The sequence below is a fragment of the Haemaphysalis longicornis genome, unplaced genomic scaffold (assembly GCF_048455015.1).
Source record: "Haemaphysalis longicornis isolate Haplotype H1 unplaced genomic scaffold, Haemaphysalis longicornis Haplotype H1 scaffold_12, whole genome shotgun sequence".
Lineage (NCBI taxonomy): Eukaryota > Metazoa > Arthropoda > Arachnida > Ixodida > Ixodidae > Haemaphysalis > Haemaphysalis longicornis.
In genome coordinates this window covers 114,908,287-114,931,064 of record NW_027526225.1, presented here as the reverse complement: position 1 = coordinate 114,931,064, position 22,778 = coordinate 114,908,287, and the positions used below count along the sequence as shown (strand labels likewise).

Below are 22,778 nucleotides of genomic sequence, written 5' to 3'. Positions count from 1 at the left end.
GGTTATCAAAAGCATACACAGGCAGTTACAAATATTTTTGGCGGCTACATCGTCATGCGTATCGCACAGGGTTATAATCATCAGCATATTTTATATACACTACAGGATAAAGGCCTCGCACATTAACTTCCATTTGCTGCTACCCCGCGCTGTCTGAACTCTATCTTTGCCACCAAAGTTCCATATCCCATGCTTTAATCGAGTTATCGGCCTCCCCCTATTCTATCCAGCCTCTTGGCAGCCATTCTGTTACCCTGATGGTCCACAGGTTGTCCGTTCACCGCCTTCCATGTCTTGAAAGTTGACAAACATCGATAATAGTGACGTTGGTGGAGTGCTGATGACAAGAATTACGCATGCTCCCGTTAAGCTTCAGAAAGATTTATAATTAGATCAAAGTAGATAAACATGACGCAGTGAAATCCACCCACAAAAACACCATGGTGAGCGAAACGCACACACATATGCTGCCACAATCAGGAAAGAGATTTTCAACTACCAACATCATCGGTTCTTCGTGCGTCAGCCATCGCTTCATCGCACAAAAAAAAAACAGCGTAAAAGGTACGCGGTACACACCCGATCGGCAAAAAAGGATGCTAAATAAAACTCGCATGCCCACTGCCCCCTTGTTCCCCATTCGAAACAAACGCTAAAGGAGCGTCAGCCGTGCAAGACGACGATGGGCATCCTTTAAGGAGGGAGGGAGGTCTGCGCAGGAGCAGAGTGCTGAATACTAGTGCGGCATCAGGCAGTCTCTGATCGTATGCCGAGAACGCGATGTCGGGCAGCGAAAGCTCCGCGAGAATTCCGCCATGTTCCGAACCACGAGGTTCACCCTCATCCAGGCCCAGCTTTCAGGGCACGCCTTCAGCTGCCATCGCAGATAGCTGGGGCTCGCGTTCTCGCAGAAGGACGCAGCGAAGTACACAAAGAACAGCTGCCTAGTGCCGTCCTCTTCCAGTCCACTGACGCGCGCAGTCTTCGCCACCCCCGCCATCTCGTCACAAAACAACCGAAAAGCCGCGCGCGCCGCCAGCAGGTCGAGCACGGCGTCAATGCCCGTCTGGGTGGTCGTTAGCGTGCCCACGGTCTCTGCGAGGTCCTCGCTGAACCGAGTCTTAAGGCAGACTCGTAGACGTTCCAGGGTTGCCCCGGCGTCGGTGAGGTTTTCGCGGCGCACGTAGCGGACGACGTACTCGGCCAGGCTGCGGTAGGCTCTGAAGGCGAGGCGAGGCAAATGGAACAGCTCGATCACTGGGTCGTTGGGCAGCATCAAGTCGAAGGCCGTTATCGGGACTTGGAGTGTCCTGAAGGGTGGGTCCAACCTCGCCGCGTCGTCAGAAAAGTGCAGGCTCCATCCTGTCCAGGACTGGCTCTGCGAAGCGGCTAGCGGACGTAGTCGTTTCATGGCGGAGTTTTTAACGAAGTAGTAAACGAAGTAAAAGAGCGGCGTCGTCGGGTTGTTGGTGTAGATGCCGTCGGTGTACTTCGAACGCGTTGAAGAGTTCCGCAGCAGAGCAGGAGAGAGGAGCTCTAGCTGAACGAGTTTAATTGTTTTCATCAACTGCTTCTTAGTGGGTTCCAACAAGCGAAAAGCATCGGCGATGTAGTCGACGAAAAAAGAGATGAATGAGGAACCGAGCATATTCCTTGTGATGCGGGCCCTCGAGAGCGTTACGAGATAAGAGTAACGCACCAGCTCCATTGGCATGTAGGGTTCTACCTGGAGCATAGTGTGCAGGCACTGGTCCTCCCGCGTAGCTTCGAAAGGCAGCTTGTATTCCGTGCTCACTTTCCAGGTCGCTATCCTGTCGAACAGCAAGTCATCGCTGATGAAAGGAAAGATGAGTATCATGATGCGAAACACGATGTGGTTCAGAATGTCAGCCTTGTCGAAGTTCCAATTCTTGAACAAGTTCAAGAGGTAGTGCGGTGACGTTACGCGCACCTTTTGCACACGAGCGTCGACGCCCAGAAGTCCCCGGAACAGAGACGTCCAGTTCACCATGGCAATGGCGGGGAGGGCATCAGCGTCCACTGTGTCGCAACTGGCCCAGCACTCGTACTTTTCGGCTATCATGAAGCCCTGTAGCTTGAGCTCCAACCTAGATAATGCCCCGTCCACCCTGTAGTTCTTGCCTACACTTTGCGCGAGAAGTTGGAAGGCTTTGTCGAGCCAGAGATGGCCCCACGATGACCTGAATGCTCGCTCAATCAGCAGTCGTGGCTGACCCACAGACACCAGGAGCATAGAGGCATTCATTGGGTCCCCGTCAATGCCCAGACCGAAAAGGCTGTCAAGTCCAAGGTTCCTCTTCAGAACGCCTATTTTGTACGACAGGTCCTCAGTCGGAACGTCTACGGCACCCGTCGCCGTGAAGGGCCAGTCGCCGATGTTTAGCGTGTAGAGAAACGTGGACAGGAGTCTCGGGAAGAGCTCTTTGTTCTTACCCTTGCTGCAAACCTGGAACAGGAAGCCTAGTTTTGGCACGGCACCAGGGGCTTCCAGAGATTTCTTGAGCATCCTTACGTACAGTTTCAGGTAGACCGTGTCCGCGGATACGTAGTGACTTGTGTGCCGCAGTTCGTGATCGTGCTGCCAGTAGTCGCAGACATACTTGTAGAAGTCTCCACACGGATTGCCCGACTCTTGCATCAGGTGTGCTGTGCGCTTAAGGAACTGGAGGCAGTCGGAGGTGTTGCACGGCGCCGACTCCGGCAACACGTAGCCTGATCTGAGCAGGCCGCCTCCGGGATGCGGAGTCGCGAAGCCGATGTCCTCGTCGGTGTGCTCGAGTCCGGAATTTCGGCCGATGGGGTCGACCCAGGACGAAAACGTCTTGTTCATCCGTGGGATGACGAGGTGTCGGACGACGCCGTCAAAAACCATTATTACTGTCGCCGAAGCAACGACGACGACGCAGACTTGGAACCAAGCCTTCCTGGTAACACGGTCCCGGGCGTCCGGGGAGGCTGCGTCTGCTGGCGGCCCGTCCATGTTGAAGCTTCTTCTTCGTCAGAGGCTGCACTGGATTTGTGTAAGTGGTGGTGGCCAAGACGGTAATTTTCTCGCTGAGTTTGACACGCAGCCACGAGGAGAGATTCCCCAGCACTGGCACACTGACTGCGCTTCATTTGCAGCTGATAGGTGGAATTAAATTATTTTGTGGGAAATGAAGGCGGAAAACGAAATGAAAAAATCCCGGGCCATCTGACGTAAATCCCTGGGAGGTGCGAAGCGTGCAGTGTGTAAGTGTATTCTAGGCGTCTTGGCGCTTTTGCCAACGGGGATGAAACTATTGGGGGTATAGAGGTACACAGCTTTGCTGTAATTCTCGTGTCTTTGAAACATGAAGCTCGCGCTGGAAAACAAATGCCCCGGTGTGTCCTTTTAGTACGCGTTTTTGCCCCCACAGATTAGAGGTTCTAGCGCGAGGTGTTGGAAAACGTGTGTCCCGTTGTGTTCTTTTAATACGCGTCAAGTTCTAGCGCGAGGCGTTTGAAAATGATTGTCCCGGTGTTTTAGTAGCGTGAATACATGGTACTACGACGACACAAGACGGCGACAACATGAGACGCCGACAGCACGGGCCCCTAAGGAGCGATCGCCCCTAAAAGTCAGAATACAGGAAAGCGATATTAAAGAACACGTGATGTAATAACGACCGAAATAACCCTGGAATTCTGTGCCAATATAAGTACAATACATTTACGTAGTATCACACTTATTAATTACACGTACGAGGAGATGAATAAAAATAAAAAGAGGAAAAGCAACATACTTTGCATACACGTATTTCGTATTTCGTATACCAGTGACATATTTTGTAAACCTAACGGAACACAAATCTTTTCCAATTCTCCTCACTTTCGATCACGTATACTCTTATGCGAACCGAACTAGGGGACTAAGTGGGATAGTTGATACGTAATAGAACAGGCCACTCTGTGCTGTCTGTCACCTAAAGATTTATACCATGAGCAAAATGAGCACGCCGTTTAAGAAGACCAAATTCATGAAGACACTTACGACTTGTTACGTGTGGAATTGCAAAAGTATCGCGTTTTATTCCGGGTGGTGCGATTTTCTGTGCAAAATGGTAGACCTGTCATATTAGGTCCTCTCCTGGTGTCCTCCAGTGGTGTGATTGTGTACTCTCATTACGATCGTCATGGTACCTCCTTTACCTGCCATAGCGTAGACGTGGTTTGCTCCTTGTGTAATTAGCGTGCTCAAATTATTCCTGAAAGCCTAAACACATGTCTCGAACACACGTTTCTAAGTAGAAGGCGAAATCACACTCACAATGCCCACGTTTCTTTTCAGAAACTAAGTCTCGGCCATTGCGGATAGACTGGGTGTTGGAGTCCAGTTCTGTAGGACACGGGCTCGAATCCCATTCCGAATTGAATTAATTTTCTTTTATTCTGTTTCCGTTGTTTCCCATTTCCGGGGCCACATTTAGGTCACGTCGGTGCTGGAAGCTGCATTTTTGCTAAAAGGGAAATTCAATACTCTCTCATTAATGCAATTGAAGCGGCATTTCCTGCACCGCCTAGGGAATTTTCTAGACAAAAGGCAGCGCGTATCGACTCTCACCGGCCGTTCTCCGAGGAGCAAGTCCTTCTCTGCCATCAACATCATCGTCATCATCCTCATCATCATCACCACCACCATCAGCCTGTCTGCGCCCACTGCAGGGAAAAGGCCTCTCCCATAGATCACCAATTATACCGGTCCGGTGCTAACTTCGACCAATTTATCCCCACAAGCTTCTAGCTCTCATCTGCCCACCTAACATTCTGCCGCCCTCTGCCATGCTTGCCTTCATTGGGGTTCCACTCTGTTGCCCGTAATGACCAACGGTTATCTTGCCTTCGCATTACATGCCCTGTCCACGGCCATTTCTTCTTCTCAATTTTCTTCTTCCCTCTTTTCCCTGACCCACTCCGCTCTCTTCTAGTCCCTTAACGTTACACCTATCATCTTCCGTGCCATTGCTCGCTGAATCACCCTCAATTTAAGTTGAACCGTCTTAGTGAGCCTCCATGTTTCTGCCCCGTAGGTGAGTACCGGCCATCAAGTTACAGGGATTTGATTGATTTTATAGGTTTTAACGCGCCTACGCAACGCAGGCAATGAGGCGCGCCGTCGTGGAGGGCTCCGGAGTAATTTGGACCAACTTGGCATCTTTAACGTGCGCCGAAAGCTCGTACACACGGGAGTTTTTGCTTTCCGCCTCCATCAGAGCAGCGAGAGCTCGAGCGCTCAACACGAGCTTTGGAAAAGACCCCGGAGTCGTATACACGGACGCCTCCCGTTGTAGAGGCAAGCCATGCGCAACAATAGTGGTATCGACCAAGAACAGTCTCCTGGTAAGCGCAACAGTCAAGACCACGGACATCACTGAAGCGAAGGAGATGGCAATTGCTCTGGCCCTCACACAGACGCCGGCACAAACAATTGTCACCGACTCGCAGCAAGCATATCGGAACTACCAATCAGGATGGGTGTCACCAGTGACCCTTAGATTGCTGCAGAACAAAATAGCAAATAGAAAAATCAAATTGGTGTGGACGCCTGCTCACGCCTCCATGGAGGGTAACGAGTTTGCCCACCAACAAGCCTGCGCACTCGCACCCCAGGCTACGGAGGAAGGCGTGGAGTACTGCCCGCTTATCACTTTCAGAGAAGTCACGCAGCACTACCGGCTAGAAAGACAGACACTCCCTCCACCTCATCCTAGCCTCTCTAAGGAGCAGCAGACAGTCTTTCGCCTCATTCAATCTGGATCCTTCCCCCACCCAACAAGGCTACACCTCATGTTCCCGGAACAGTACTCGGCCGAATGCAAATTTTGTAAAAAACCAGGATCACTCCGCCACATAATTGGGGAGTGCGACTTCAGCTCAGAAAATCCACCCCTCCTCCATCCCCCCACCCCCTCTTTTAGAGAGCAATGGGAGATTTTGATGTCCAGCTCCTCACTCGCGACCCAGCTAGCGCTGGTCGACCGGGCGCAGGCGGCCATGACATCATATGGGCTCCAGTGAATAAGGAACCACTCCCAATTTAGACGCTCAATAAATGTTTTCTCTCTCTCTCTCTCTCCATCAGAAAAGCAGCAGCCGCGGCCGGGAATCGAGCCCGCGTCCTCGTGCTCAGCAGCACAACGCCTTAGCCACTGAGCCACCGCGACTGGTGATTCCAATGGTAAAAAAACGCCACGACCGCGAAAGAGAGAAACATCTTTCCTGGGACGTTTTAAGTTCTGATGACCACAGAGCAGTAATTTTTGGTTGAGGTACTTCGCGACCCTTTATTTTAAGTACTGAATGTGTTGGTTGAGTACGTTCTGCAAGCATTTAAGAATTCGAAAAAATTTGAGAAAACTGTAGCAGGGTCCCTTTAAGAGATCGAATGCTTAGAGTCATAGCTACTTCTTTTAGTTTGTTAAACTTTGCTTTTTTTTTCATCTCCTTTGCTCTATAGTATAGATGTCGCAGGTTTTGTAATAAAATCATCAGGTAACCGTCGGCGCACCGTGAAGTGTTTTTCCTTTCCTTGTACTGTCGATAGGCACCATTTCCGTTAAATTTTTACGTGTGTTTATGCTTAATAGGCATGGAGGAAAGAAAAGGTTTATTTCCGCCATGTTAAAGGTCATGCATAGTATCGGGAGCGTATTCAACAGTGCGATGTTTTTAGACAAGCTGTGCAAATCAAACGTGAGAAACTTATGACTCAGATATCCACACAAAAAAAGCGCAAACTAAGGTGCTGATACGGAGTCACCTACCCATAGATTAAAAACAGAAAGATTTAGTCCCTTCCTAAAGAAAGCTAAGAGAAGCGCGATCTGACATCCAAACTGCGTCAGAAGTGCGTCAAAATATTCGCTAAGCGTGCGTCCAATCGATTGTCAAACCATCCAAAACCAAATCGTAAACCTAGAACGAACCCATGCGACGATTCTTCACGCACTAAGTAAACGCGTGTAGCAACGATGTAAATGCAGTCCGATACGTGGTTTGTGAGAAGAAGGTATACTATTAATAGTATACCTTTGTATACTATTAAAACAAATTGTACTCCTTCTTTATGATCGATGCGTTTACTGTCTTATCTAGAACCGTTCCTTTTCTTCGCGGTTTTCAAGTAACCGTTTTGACACCATGGAAGCTCGGTTTCACGCACGCGCCGTGTGTACAGAGATCTTATCACAGCTTTTCGGTCGACCAACCGGTCTATGGGGAAATGCATTAGTTTTTTTCACAGGACGCCATACGTCCCACTAAAAAAGCTATTTGTTAAAAAAAAAAACTAGCCACTTGACTTGGAGCCTGTCATAGTTGCATCCCTGGCAGTCCTGACGCTGCGTGTCGCGCATGCGCAGTGCAAATGGCGTGCCGAGACAGCGGCAGGCGTCGTTTAGCGGACGAAAGGAACGCGCGCGCGTCGCGTGGTTCGTTACGGTGGACGTCAGCCTCGTAACGCTGATTAATTTTTCGGCGGTTGAACTGGCGAATCGCTGTGACCAGAACATGACGCCGGTCAAGTAATAGCCCATAAATATCCCCGCCACTAGACCACGTGGGGCCCTTACATACCTTCCCGAAAACATCAAAGTTTTATCAAGCGTTCATATATACGCCGCGAGACTACCTCGCTGCGTGCTTTAGCACAACGTGATTTATAGCGCGGGACACTTAATCAAAATTTTCCATCGCCGGCACCAAAGCTCGCGAGGCACGAACCGCTTACGAATAATGAGGAGCGAATTAAGGGACGTCAGCGGTGAGTCGTCCACGCTGCTCGGAAAAACGAGAAAAGCGGGTTTTGGCGTTTTCCTTTTCTGTCTGGGGACCGCGAAACACGCTGAGCGGCGTCCTGAAGAAGAGTATACAGAACAACTGAACTGAACGTACGCTAAAAAAAGAGCAGAAAACGCATACAGCAAGTTTATACGTAAACTCCAGAACGTATAAATGGCGCGGTCCTGTCTTAATGACGTGCAAGCGTGTTTTGATTATATAACCTCAAAACGAGACGATATCAGCGGCTGATATCGGGGTTCAACAGCGTTAGGCAAGCGATAGTATAGTTACGAAAATTTCCCAGGTTATTTTGCGCGCGTGAAGCTTCGGCGACTTGCCTGGGTGGAGGACAACCGAAGTTCACGAACAACTGGAGTGACGACGTCTGCACCATAAAAGGTGGATCAGGTAACTTAATCTAACTCCCAAGATAAATGAGTTCTAATTTCAGCTCACTAAAGCTGGTGTCTCATTTTTTCTTCTTTCTTTTTTTTTTTTGGTGCGGCTCTGATTTTCTTCTGGCATGCAAACTGTATGAGGGGTGATAGGTTAACGAGTCACGTATATTTATTATTCTGGTTGTTATTCTTATTTTTGTCAGTCCAATCTCGCAATTTCAGGCTTCGTAGCATCGGACAAGGAGAGCAGAGCCTCGCATCCGTAGTTCTGCAGTCGCTTCGTTGACGTTGAAGAATTACACTAGCTCTAACATGACATTATAGAATGCCCAAGCTCAATCACTATTAACAAATGATTAACCCGAGAATTTTCGACAATTCCTGTATATAACTGCGTGGATCGAACGTCTGACCGATATGTTGTTGTCGCAACCTGCCCCATTAAACCTTGTCTTTTTCTTACGTACACGGCCCCGGAGCCATAAGGAAAAAAATACAACAATTGCTCTATCTCCTCCAATCGAAACGCTAATTGTTGAAACAGAGAAGTCAAAGCTGCTGCTAGTTAGGCGCAAACGTCGTTCAACCAGACGACTTCTTTCGATAGGCGAAGATAATAAGTCAGGTATTGCAGGTTACGGTGCGCGGCCTTTTTTAAGTTGTTATAGGCTTAGCGGCTCGTAAATTCGTGCTGTCGGCCTCACCGGTTTGCAAACAGGCAGCATTTCTAACATAATAAACAGCGTCCTCTTCATTTGCGGAAAAGTTGACGTAAGAGAAGAAAATGCAAGTGAAACATCTGAAAAACAGCTGAAAAGAAAAATGGCGCAGATTAAACTAGTGGTGCAAGGCTGGAAAAACAGCAGAGCTGGTGGTCGACCTAGCTTCACCCGCCAATCACAACGGATCCCAGCAGAGAGGGAGTAGCCGGACCCCAGCAGTGCAAAGCCGTTTTGGACGGCACTATAAAGCAAAGAACATTATTTATTTATTTATTTATTTATTTGCAATACCCGTAGGGCCAAAAGGCATTACAGAGGGGAGTGGTTACAAAAGGAAATACAGAGGTTTTAAAAGAATGCAGCTGTAAGTCTTAGTTCGAGTAGAAGTTCCGAATTATACAATTATAGCTAACAGGCTTTCTAGCAAACAAAAGTGCGGGAAATATGAAAAGAAAATTAGACCGCGGGAGTAAAAACGAGAAGAAAATAAAAACTGTGCAGGAACAATACAATAACAGGTGATACAATACTTTGGTGACCTAAACTGTACATAATTGGCTAACGCACTTTTAATGTGTAGGTTATTTTCAATGATTGCCGCTGATGCCGGAAGGCGCTTCCAGTCCTCAGAGGAAAGGAGCAGCCAGACCCCAGCAGCGCAAAGCCGTTTTGGACAGCACTGTAAAGCAAAGTTCATTATAGTATGCACAGTGTTTCATTCAGGAGCAATCGTCGTCATCCCTTTCGTCATCTTCCGACGCCACAGCCACGTAGGGCAAATCCTCTCGTAGCGCCTCCTCGCCTCGGTAGACCTCCACATCTTCGTCAGCTGGTCCGTTGGCCACCTCCACGTGTGAATTGTGAAGTGATGGCTTGACAGATCTGTCGTCATCGTTTTCGCCCAGGCAGACCCGTGGCGCACCGCTTGCTGCACGACGACGACAACGAAAGCGGGAGCTCCTCATGCGGCGTAAGCCGACGCGCAAGCCTGGACGACGCCGGGTCGTCGCCGCAGGGCACGCGCTCACGTTCGCTCGGAGTTTCCTATCTCCGCCGGACGGATTTGTGTCGGCTTAAACATCTCTGCTGTTAGAAATTAGTGGCCTTTCATTCTGTGAAGGTGGATGTCCTTCGAAGATGGACGCAGTCGACGGAATGCACGGAACAAATCACGTTTGTTTGTAATTTACGATTTAGCATACTTCCTAGCCATTCAGCTAAATTAAATTTGGGACGATTCGAGCTTTATTCTAGTGACCAAACATGCGGCTGTATGTTTCCCTCCCACGTCGTAGGTACCGTACTGTCCGTGTAACACACAACCCAATCCACCCGACCAGTCACGACACCAAAAAGGTCGCATTCGGCTGTTTGACGCCCACGTGTACGCCTCCCGTGAGCGCAACGGACGCGTCGTCAGTGAGGGCATGAAACCTACACCTCCGCATGCACGCCCCCCTTCCTTCCTCCACCTCCCGCACGTTCACGCATAAACCGCCCAGTGCTTATGTCCGCGTGCTTAAACGCGAAAAACACAGGCAAATAGCGTTTTGTGAAAGAGGGGTCGGCGGTGGCGAAAAAGAACGCCGGAGCGGCGCTGAGTAAAGCGGCTTCACCGGAATGAAAACTGGGGTGTTAGACATATACAGCTTCGCAGTAAAACAATCGTGGGCCGTTCCACTCTGACCAGCGAAGCTGTCCATCACAGAACACTGAAAGTTGCGCACAAAAAAAAAAGTTCGTCCAAAAAAATTGTTGGACGAACTCATTTATTGTGTACCAACTAACGCTGACATGTAAATGATAGAAGGCGTAATGATCAAGTCGTCTTAGCTGCCATTGTCATACTTTTTGTTAATAACAAGCTACGGCCGTTGTCTGTAACCATATAACCCTCTCGTGGAAGCCCGTGTATTGAAAACAGACGGGAATTCGCTAACGCTTGCAGCTTCACTGGGAACAGACCAATTATGACAAGTAAACGGACCTCAGCGAAATGATAGAGTTTTGTTAGCAGCCATTGCTGTTTTTTAAGAAAGTTTGATAAAGCAAGAGTCACACCAGTTTTCTGGTGAGCTTTTGCGATAAAGTTGGCTTTGCCGCGAGACGCTTTTGCTACCACACGCTGAAAATGCACAGAACCCTAAGCATATGAAGCTTAGGTCTTACGTAACTTTCGTGCTGTCCTCATTCCGAACAGGTCCCCACATTAAGGGCACAAAACCGGGGTTCTATTATATTGCCTTGAACAATATCAGTCAGGTTTCAGTAAATTACTTATCGACTCATAAAAGCACTGTACTACAAAGCATCAACAAATGAAAACTGTAAGGGCGATCAATGAGCTCCATCAACGAGATATTACTAGTATTTTTGTATGCGGTGAAATCGTGACACATCAAGCATCACACACGGACAGGCGGATTTCCCTGCCTGGTTCACACAGGAATGCTATGGATTTAAAATAGATCTACCAATTTACAAGATTGTGGCCCCGCCCACATTTTCGGGCTTGACTTAACGTTGCAGGGTTTCGATTCTTTTTTACTTTTCGTAGAAATACCGAGGCAAAACACCTCGTTAAAGATTGAAGATGACTTAAGAGGGGGAACAATGGGCTGGCTCTCGCCCTCCGCCGTCTAAGTGAGTATTGTTTTGAATTCAAGGGTTTCACGAATAATCGTCTTGCCGGGAGGATACATTACGGAGCTAAAAGGAACTGTCCAACGCAATGAAATAAACAAAAAAATGGCGAAGCTTTCACGAAGTCGCGCAAGGCTTGAACCATGGCGAAGCTGGAGGATTTCTTTCTATGTAAGCACTGGAGGACACAGCACGACGCTTTGCATTAGGTTTAAAATTGTTTATTTACATGTTCCGCCATCGCTATTCCCTGTGGTAGTAAAAGTCATCCTCATATTCATCTATATCGTCGTCTTCCTCATGCATGACTGGCGGGCCCGGATCATTTTGTCCACAGGCTTTCACATTTCTCCCAAAGTGAAACGCGTCAGCACGCGCTACAACCGGCGGCAACCGGCTTCACGAACTGGGCGTCCGTAGCGCGAGCTGTTTTGGCGCTCCCTCATTGAGGCGCGGACGAACGTGAACTGCTTTCTGAATAGAACCCTTGAAGCCGGCATCATAAGAACAGTGCTCCGTCCTCCCCATTCCCTCTCCCCCCCCCCCCCACCTGGCCTTTGGCCTTCCTTTCTAATAAAGTTTACAACAACAACAATTCTTGGCATTTTTGTGCGAGCGCCACGCGTAAGCCTGGACGACGCCGCGCGCTTCTCGTAAGGCGCGTGCTCACGAGCGCAGTAAACGGCGGGAATAACTATGGCTCGGGGTTTTCTGATGACGCCGCACACATTACGGCCAGCAAACACAGCTCCTTTGTTTAAAAATACGAGAGTGTGTTTCGTTTCCGACACAGGAACCTCGTTCTTTCAATTTCGCATCTTTTTCAATATTGTGACTCTTTTTCAAAGGATTACTGCGGAACTCTAGCAGTTGTCATGCATGTCGTAGAATCGCAAAAATCCAAGTGTGGACAAACTCGGGTGCGTCTTTCGAGCTCTAAAAGCAGTGCCGCAGAAACCACTCCCAGCCGCGTATTTCCAAACGCTTCGCTGCACAGAGCATCCACGTGACATCTTTTCGCGCGATGCAGAACGGTAATTAAATGTCCTCGTTGACTGCGCCCAAATCTAAAGCAACCTAAAACATACCAAATAACTATTATTAACAAAAGAACACGTAGATTTGTGTTTAGCAAAAAAAAATTAGAAAAAAAAACGTAAACAACGAAAAAAAAAACTCAGAGACAGGCCTGCTGGTGCTCGAACCCAGGCAGTCAGCAAGATTACTCAGTATTCTACATCAATGCCACAGAGCCCGTAAGATGGGTTCCTTTTAGCGGGCGCCCAAAAGAACAGCGCGCGCAGTGATGTCAGACATGTCACGTGGGTGCTCTGTGCAGCGAAGCGTTTGGAAACACGCCTCCCGGCCGACGGGGAAAAAGGGCTCAAACACGCAGCCCGCGAGCCAGCAGGCAACACGCCTTTGACACTCCCTTGGAGCCTGGTTGGCATAAGTCCGTTAAGCCTCGAGAGCATTCCAAAGACGCTGATGCGACGTGCGCACACACTTCTCGGCTGGAAAATGTAAATGGAGAACATAAAAGAGGCGCCCGCACGGAACAACAAGGGCTAGCGAAGCGTGTGCTTACCTGTCACGGCTCGCAAAATTTACGTGCTGGGAGTCGAGCCAAATGGTTTCCACTTAAAGCGCGCCCGCGTTGTTGGCGGTGTGTGAAGGAGTAGCTGTTGCCCGGCCGATGAGTGCGCGCGATGTGCGGAGAAGCGTTCGTTGAAACTACCCTCACCGGTTTGTGCTATTGGAAAGTGACAGAAAACAACGAAGAACTAATACAAAATATGAGATAGAGTCGTAGCTGTAGCTAGAATGAAGCTGCCGGCGTGCATTCGGAAATGACGAAATTTTCTCGAAGCTTGCTTGGCAGTCAGCACCATTACTACCGTGTACATTTTCTGCCGAAAGTTCCTAAGCCAAGTAACAGGTTTCAGGGACGAGAATAATTCAAATTAGAAGTGTCGTAATCGAGCGGAGTCAAAAACCTGAAGGATAGATAGCATCCCGTGACATTTTTAATGTGTAGCATTCTTTTGCTGGTAAGCTCGGTTCTTAGGGGTAAGTCTCAACTAAATTCTCGTACGCCATTTTAATGCTTCATGGTTCTTCACGATCCGTAAATCTCTTGCGCCATCTATGAGCCTCCTACACTAATGCGTGAATATGAGGTATACAGTATATACAGGCAACAACTTTTCAAATCACTACCACCGGTGACGAGGTTAACACTTGCCAACATTGCTTAGCCTAAAGCTAGCGACACATTTAAGGCAAATCATAAGTACACTGCTCGTCTATTCTAAATTCAAATACCGAACTGTTTATAGCAAATAGGCTAAAAATATTTGTCGAGAAGGTCATGACGGTCGTTGCGTCGTAAAGGCCATGGCGTGGCACGGGTCACGACGTCAGAGGTGGAGCTGTGTATAAAAATTTAAAAAATAGGCCGGAAAAATTACAAACAAAATCACAATGGTTGTTTGAATGAGGTTTTGGCGTACCCTATGTAATGGGGTGATGACGTGTGCCTCCAAAGTTCTCTAATCTACCGCGCCCCCCTCCCCCCAGCAGAACTAAAACAAGAATAAAACTCAAATAAGAAGACGCTATACGAGTTAAAAAAGGCGTCGAAAAGGAGCGAGATAAAAACAAAATGAAACAACAGCTAAAAACAAAAGTAATATTCACGCTATCGCAAGCAGCACAAAACACAATAAAAGAACAAAGCGAGAATTATGCATCAGTGGCACCAACTTATACGGCATTCCAGTCGTTTAAATCCCACAAATCCGGCTAACTACGCCCGGTCATCATTGATATAGAGCGTGACTAAGGCGATGCAGCTATGTAGAAAGTTTAGCCGTAGTTTGTTTGTGTATTTATTTATTTATTTATTTATTTATTTATTTATTTATTTATTTATTTATTTCTTATTTATTTCTTATTTATTTATTTATTTATTTATTTATTTATTTATTTATTTATTTATTTATTATTTATTTCTTATTTATTTATTTATTTATTTATTTATTTATTTATAATCCCGTTCGCTAGAACACAACCTTCCCGAGAAGAGGGTTCCACCCCGTCCGGTGTCTGCATGCACTAGCCAATACTTGTATTGGGCTCAATAAAAGTCGATTCTCTCTCTCTCTCTCTCTCTCTCTCTCTCTCTGTCCACAAATAGAATTTTATTCAGTGTTTCGCTCCACTGAGAAAAAATTAACTTTTTCCCCAGCATGAACCTCTGATCTATATGTAACCAGGTTAAAGATATATTGAATGTGAAATAAAAACATGGGGTGCACGGACCGTGTTTTCACATCCCGAGTGTAGTAGAAAAAGCACAATTCGCAGACCTAGACGCATTCCCGGGACTTCCGGGTTACTGGGCAACCGCTGCCCATCGGTCTTCCTTCCTGTCTTCCTTCGGCACCGGTAAATGTAGTAGTACTTAGAGCCGATAAAAGCTGTGAAACGACGCCGAAAAAGTGACGCGCGAAACGCGACGCCAAGAAACACCCACGCGGTTCGCCAAAATATGCGTGCCATGCATAGTAGAGATTGTAGGATAAATGAGTACCGTATTTGCACGATTCCAACGCGCATCCGATTGTAATGCACACTAGAATTCAACACCCGCAAACCAGGAAAACGACGTGGCGCCGATTATACCGATCACACGAAATAATGTCATTAACAGATGCCTCATAATTGCACAAAACATTTAGAATAGAATAAGGCTTTATTTTTCAGCAGACGTTGTTACAATTTCTGCTGAAGGGGCAGGAGCTGAAGGCATTGAGTGCCTGACGAGGGCTCCTGACCCTCTGGAGTTGACAACAGAGGAGTTCACAGCAGAGGACAACTTGAATCGGCACACGCTGTGGGTAGCTAAAGTACGCTCGTGAAGCTTAGCACTTAAAAATGTGGTCTCTGTTTTCAGCAATCGAGACCACACAACTCCGAGACGCCTTATGCACGGGACGCTGCCAGGTTCCCTTCCGTTTCGGATCATTACTTTGTGTTTAAACGAAGCCTCCAGTATTCATTGAGCCGATTCGTTTTCGGTTTAGAGTTGGCACTTCAGTTTTTTTAGTTTTGAGTCCCACTGTAACGCGCAGAGGTATTTGAACGCCGATTTTCAAAAAAAAAAAAAAAAAAAAAAGAAGTGCGCGTTCTAATCGTGCAAATACGATACGCGGCTCGGCTGTACACCTGTACCCTTCACTATTAAACACAATTGCATTGTGGAGAACACAATATTTAGGGCCAGTGTGGTATAGAAGTATGAAGGTCCCAAAGCCTTTTATTAAACATCTCAAGAACATCCTGTGTATCCCTGCTAAGCTCAATAAAGCGAGTTCCTTTAGAGTTGGCTTGGCTGGTTAACGCAAAATGCATTGCCGAAAAGAAATTATTCTAGGATGAACCTAAAGAGTAATATCGAAGTATCCGGGCTGATATGCCTTTCAACAAACACACCCTTAAGACAGCACGTATAACCTCGAGCCCCGTGAAAGTCGGATTTTGCTGCTATACAACCATGCATTGCTAGAAAGCCAATTCTTTCCAGAGGGTGATGCATGTGCACAGTTTTTCATGAAAGGATAGAGGCCTCAGGGCATTTTTAATGGTATTTTTTAAATGGTGGAAGTGTTACACATCAAGCTTCATATAGAAACAATCAGTTTTCTCGCTAATAAGTTGATAAAAATGCGTGCGAATTCAAAACTCGCCAGAAATTTGCGACTTGACCCTTTGATGTCCAGTGTTGCTCAGGAGCAAACACTCAAACAATATTTTTTTCTTTGGCACTTTGTAGTGTTTTCGACATTTAACACTGTCTTTCGACAGACAAATGATCCCAGACCTTCAAAAATTGAAGAAGGGAGGGCAGCACGTACTTCCGAGTACTAAAAAAATACTGTTTACGCGCGTCAACACGCATCGAGCCCGGGTGGCTCAATGTTCTAGTGACAGGTAACCGAAATTGTGCAATTTCGTTGTTATCACAAACGATAACAATACAAACCTTACGTTGTTGTCTTCACTTGAACCATGAATCTTGGTGATCAAGGAAGCTCTCGTTCAAGTGATATTGTGCAATTTCGTTGTTATCACAAACGATAACAATACAAACCTTACGTTGTTGTCTTCACTTGAAACCATAAATCTTGGTGATCAAGGAAGCTCTCGTTCAAGTGATATATGGGCAGCCAGTGCCCAGTGCTTTCCAGTGCCCAGTGTGTCCAAGTGTCCATCCTAATAAACCAAATTTTTTTCTGACTTCAAATATGTGATGTGTGAAGTCATTTTAGATCCCAAAAAACTTCTCACACGCTTCGTCAAAATAATAAAGTTTTGGAAATCAAAGTAAAACATGGATTGTTCGAGCGATTTCTGAACCTTCTCTGATTCGTACCCGTCGTGTGTTCGAGGCTATATGTTCCGTTCCCTGCGCGCAACTACGAGGGCGGTTGGCGCACGCGCGCTAGAGGACGCAAGCTCTGTCGGGAAGGCTTCTGAGAAGTGATACGATTACGGCGAAGAAGAAAGAGACGCGCCTCCACAGGCGCCCAAATGAGAGAGGGCCGGGAACGGAATTCCACTGACTGGCGTCTCTCGGCGATTTCTACACGCACAGGCGACAGAGACCCTGCGAGGGCAGAATTTTATCACACTCACGTGTTCGTTGCGCACTGATCGCCGCTTCTCATTTGCACTTGAAAATTAGCGAGCTTCACGACTCGCGAAGACCTTGAACAGCTAAGCTGACTGAGTCTGGCTAATAGCACTCGCAGAGGAAACTGCGTCTTCCCAGTTCCATCCCCGCCCTGCGGACACTGAATGCAATCTTTCCTGAGTTTCCGCCCAAGTTTAACATTCTGGGGAGGAGGTAAGGCGTACGCAGGCACGAAACATTCCTATGCTGTGTACTCGACGCTAAGCTCTAAATTCTTTCTCCAGCGGGCGGTTGTCTATGCACGGGCGAAATTCTATGCTAACGACGTGCAATTATACGGCTGCTGGGTGTACTAAAGGGACTCTGCAACACTTCCGAATAACGCTTTCCCTCTTTCCTTCGCGTCTGGAAGCACTGCGAAGGCTACAGTGATCGCCTGAACGGAGCGGCACTGCGAGGTTCGCTCGTCGTAGCAGATACGCCTTCCGTTTCTGCTTGGCTTTTGTGGCTTTCTATTCAAAGTGGCTATCGAATGCGTTCGTTGCTGCAACTCTACCACCCTTGTGTCAGAAGTGCCCTGCGCCGCTTCACATCCCGTCCTGGTTGTACTCCCCCTGGCGAATCGTCACCACAATACCGGGCATCAGCAGTAAATCAAGGTTGCCAATTCCAGCCCTAAAGTACTTCACTCTAGAGCACGTGTGGAATTGCTACCCTAACCACAAGCATATCTACACTGATGGATCGGTGACGGCCACATCATCTGCTGTCGGAATCTGGGTTCCATCAACGCGCACCACAATTGCGGCCAGGTTAAGCCCCAAAACAACGTCGACGACCTCAGAACTTGCTGCCTTGCGCTCCGCTTTGCAGTACATTCTTGGGCAACTTTGGGTGATTTTCACAGATTCACGGGCGGCGCTGCAGCAACTAGCATCATTCCCGCGCGAACAACTGGCCCACGAAATACACACCCTGCATACACAGGCTGCCAGCATGCTTCACGAGGTTGTGTTACAGTGGCTACCTCCCCTCACTGTCAAGTATGCAGTGTTCGTGAGGACATAGAACATGTACTGTGTGTGTGTCCTCGTTATGACACCCCGCGGCTAACCTTGAAGATAACTTTGGGACTGCGCGCTGATGCACCATTGAAGCTTTGCGACGACATTGATCCATGGCACTCAACTGCCGCGGCAACACGGAGTACACGGGCCTTGGTGTCATTTCTCCGTGACTCCGGCCTGAACGAAACTCTGTGAATGTTTGCCTTAACTTCACTTATGTTTGTGCGCTGTGTGCGTGATCCTGCGTCTGTCAGTTTATGTGCTTAATTGCCTTTGTAGTGTCTGTATGAGTTTTTGTGTCTTCGTTTCGTTTCACTTTCGCACATCTCATGTTCATGTGGAGTAGCAAACCAAGCTCGCTGCCAGGCTGACTTCTCTTCATCATTAAAGGCATTCCTCCTCCTCCTCCTCCTCCTCCTCCTGAATGAAAGCCGTCCAACAGCCGCTACGCCACTGTAATGACGTAATTCCAGCGGTCGAATAACGGCAAGACAGCGAAAGAGAGAAACATCTTTCGAGGAACTTTTTAAGTTGATTTGATTGATTGTAGGGTTTAACGCGCCGACGCAACGCAGGCGATGAGGCGCGCCGTAGTGGAGGGCTCTGGATTAATTTCGACCACCTGGCGATCTTTGACGTGCGCCGGAATCTCGTACACACGGGTGTTTTTGCTTTGCGCCTCCATCAGAGAAGTGGCCGCCGCTTCCGGGAATCCAACCTGCGACCTCGTGCTCAGCAGCACAACGCCTTAGCCACTGAGCCACCGCGGCGGGTGAACTTTTCAAGTTATCTGATGACCACAGAGCTGTAATTGTTGGCTGAGGCACTTCGCGATCCCTTATTTTAAATACTGAATGTGTTGGTTGAGTACGTTCTGCAGGCATTTAAGAATTGAAAAAAAAAAATTGAGAAAGTGTGACAGGGTCCCTTTAAAAGCTCTTTTTTCTATACAATTGTGAAATTGACGCACATTACTATTTTGCTCTGAGCGTCCTAAGCTGTTCCGCCCTTCTCTTACGGTGCTAGTTTTCAAAATACGAATAGTTGACATTGTGGACATGCGTTTATACACGCGGCATTGCTAACTGCATCCCGATGAGAGAATCAGAAGCATTTTAACCCCTGGTGCATGCATGTTGCCGGTCGAATGTGGTCGTACTATTGATTTACCATCGCACACACTAAAAAAAAAACAACGCCAAAAAGAAAAGCCTTTTGCTGCACCCACGCTCTCAAGTTTTTTTTTTCTATTGTAAGCAGTGATTACGTTCCAGCCATGTTTTTCGCTCAGAAAAAATAAATAAAAAACGGCCCGCGCATCGGCATAGAGTGAGCGGCGTCCGTTTGGGCATTTTAACAGAGTGCGGATGCATTTTCGTTAAAATAGCTGTCCCAAATCAGCGGAGTTTAGTTTGATGGGCTCGTAAAGGTCACTTACGGACGGCTGCTCGCGAAATCAGACGTGACAAGGCGTAATCAGAGGAGAAATAGCAAGTCATAGCCGCACAGACGAGGAGATTTGAGTAGCAATGTCCTGCGTCTATATCCCTAGCAAGACTGCGCGTGGAATATATGTATTGTTCCAGCGGAGCGGTTAGAGGCTAACTTCCCTATTTTTTTTGTGTGTGTGCGCGCGTGTGCGTAGACCGAGAAAATGCATTCTCCTCCTCCTCCTCCTCACTTCAGCACACCCTCCGCTTCGGCCACGTGTTCACCTCCGGCGCTTCATATTTTGATATACCAGATGGACTCACCTACAGGACGCATGCGGCATGCGGGCTGCATTGATGTGCACCCGTTTGCAATGTTCTGCGCCCACTTAGGGTTCGCAGCTTGCATTGACTAGTGTCACTAGGTAAGATTCAGAGTACCGTCACTGAGGCACGCAAGTGAGCAACGGTGGCAATTTTGCTGTTTATCAGTGTTTCCATATTGCCGCTTCTGCGGCCTCACCGCTAACTTTGACGGGGTCATTTGTAAACCACACTGTCGAAGCCGCAGCAACGCGGCATCTTCGGGCACGCTTCTGCAGCTGAAATGCTGCGAATTAAGCGCGTTATCTTTTATTTGCGTTTGGAACAATGCCAGTCGCTGACAGTCGCAGAGCAGGGAGGACAAGCTGAGACTACCACAGCTGACCGACAGAAAACACAGAAACAACAGAATGGCGGTGCCCATGAACAGTCGCAATGTAGACAGATGTGACATGATACGAACTGACCAATGATAACGCCGGCGGCACGGAACAATAGGAGAAAATAGTGCCAGTACTCTGTCACCTTATCTATGGTGACACTAACATTGACCGCGTAAGAGACAAAACAATCTACAATATTCAAGAATGCGTGTGCTCAAAAGAGACAACACAATGGGAACAACGTCCCAAGCAAAGTACTTTGGGCGTGCAATCCGTATCGACTACGGCTTCCAAACCGTGCGTGACTTTAGATGGCCGTAAATTTACAGCCCGTCGCAGAGATAACGCGCAGACGATCCTTCGCCAGTGTGCGCATGCTTCGGCCGCTAACCACAGTTGCCTCTCGAAACACCCAGCCGTGTACGTGACCGGATGTTCGGATGTGAAAAGCGGCTTAAGCCGAGGAATTACCGCGCGTGCAATTTGAACGCGTGGCTCTAAAGCGCCTCTTCCAGCGCCTACATGTTTAAAAAGCAGCAGATTAACGTCTCGCCCATCGCGAAACACAATTACTACCGACGTGCCTCGCGTTCCGAATTATATTATAAATAGCCGCTAATCTCCGAAAGCCGCCTTTACGAGCGCCGATATCTTGTCCTACGGTAGATATGATCTCTGGTTAGTGCGCCAACAAGGGCATATATTCGTAGCGACTGACCGAAGAAGAGAATAGCCGAAGGCGGGAGTTTCCAAGGACCGAGAAACGAACGTTCGGTAATAGCCGCCCTGCCGACCGGCGGTTTCTTGTGCGTGCGTGCGTGTTGCCTTGAGCGCACCAACTGTTGACAGGGGGGCGAACGGAAATGGAAAATAGGCTCCCAAAGGCCGTCGTTTCCGATGCCTCCGGTGCGCTTCGCTGTAGTTGGCGAGCTGCTGCGATTCTGAGATGTCTGGAAGCCTTTACCGGAGATTGATGAGGACCAAAGCGACGCGCGCTTGAGTGATTTGCATAATGATGAGGACAAGGAAGGGAAAAACGTTTTCTTGATGAATTCCTGTCTAATCGGTGCGCGAACCCCGAGGATACCTCCTAACATCGCGGTGGGATTTAAGTTCCGCAGCTATACCTGGGTGAGGGTACACCCCGGCGTTCCACACACCATAAATCCTTTAAAGGGACACACTGAAGGCATATAGAAAGTTGGGCACAGACAAATTTTCAACTTCCCCGAAGCCCTCTCAAGTGGCGAAGGATGCTTTATTTGCCAAGAAATTAGCAATTGAAAAACGCATTTCATTCCACGCGCCATTTTATGTCGTTTCGCGGAGCGTCAATGGAGCGCCAGAACCAAGTGAGACAGCGGTGTGGTCTAGCAGGAAAACTAAAGCCTACCGAGCGAACCATCGCGGCCGTTCGGGCCACTGGTCGCGCACTCAGCGTATACGACAAAACAACTTGCCCACTCCCCACTTCCGTGCCCAGCCACTCTACGTGCGTCAATGTTGGTGCCGTACGGGACGTGATATGGCGGTTAAAAAATGTGAATGTGCCGAGCGGCCTTCTGCTTTATCTACAAAACGTCCAGGCGCCAGCGCGACCGCAACGAGAACGACGACAGGGGCACCATCTGTTAGTTTAACTTGTAACAGCGTGCAACACTAACTTTTTTCCATCATGATATGGTAACGCTTATTGCGCCATCTATTGAATATTTTGCGAAGCGATTTACCTGTTAGTCCGTCTTCCAGAAGTGTGCCTAGAGCTTTTACGGGCGCCCAAACCACTACTAACAAACGCCTTGGCGCCAGTATGGAATGAAAAACATGCATAAAATGATACAAATACCATTTTACCAAGTACTCACCGTAATGGAAGCATAGCAGCACACCACATCCTGAATCGAAAGTGGCGGTTTGACGCACGCATCTTAAGCAACTTCAAGACAATAAGGAAATGGTTTCGAACGAACACATCGTCACGGTAGACGCTTTCGGGCCGAAGGGCGAAATTAACAGGAGACCGATTGCCTCCTGTCCGTCGCAACGGTAGCACTCGCTTCTTGCGATTTACAGGGGCGAACAAGTCACTTCACTCCGGCGCAAACCGAGAAGGTTTTTCGAAAAATCGCGCACTCTACACAACCGGCGTGAGGTTGAACGGTCGCCAGTGATGATTCCAAAATAGGAAGCACCGTTCCACCAGTACCAGCACACCGTCGAATTTCATCGCGAAGCGAACGCGACCACAACACACACACACAGCTTCAACCGCCGCCGGCCTGAGTGCAAAAC

The 22,778-nt window shown here is 48.1% G+C and overlaps 1 protein-coding gene across 1 annotated transcript; it reads right to left on the bottom strand.

The window, feature by feature from the left end:
- Positions 1 to 736: 736 nt before the first annotated feature.
- On the bottom strand, positions 737 to 3,001 carry LOC144161804 (membrane metallo-endopeptidase-like 1). The gene has a single exon (XM_077692402.1). It carries the CDS (start codon positions 2,999 to 3,001, stop codon positions 737 to 739), a length of 2,265 nt encoding a protein of 754 aa, XP_077548528.1.
- Positions 3,002 to 22,778: the final 19,777 nt, after the last annotated feature.

What these genes read in the sequence shown, in the direction of transcription:
- LOC144161804 (XM_077692402.1), bottom strand. Translation starts at nt 3,001, where the DNA reads ATGGACGGGCCGCCAGCAGACGCAGCCTCCCCGGACGCCCGGGACCGT.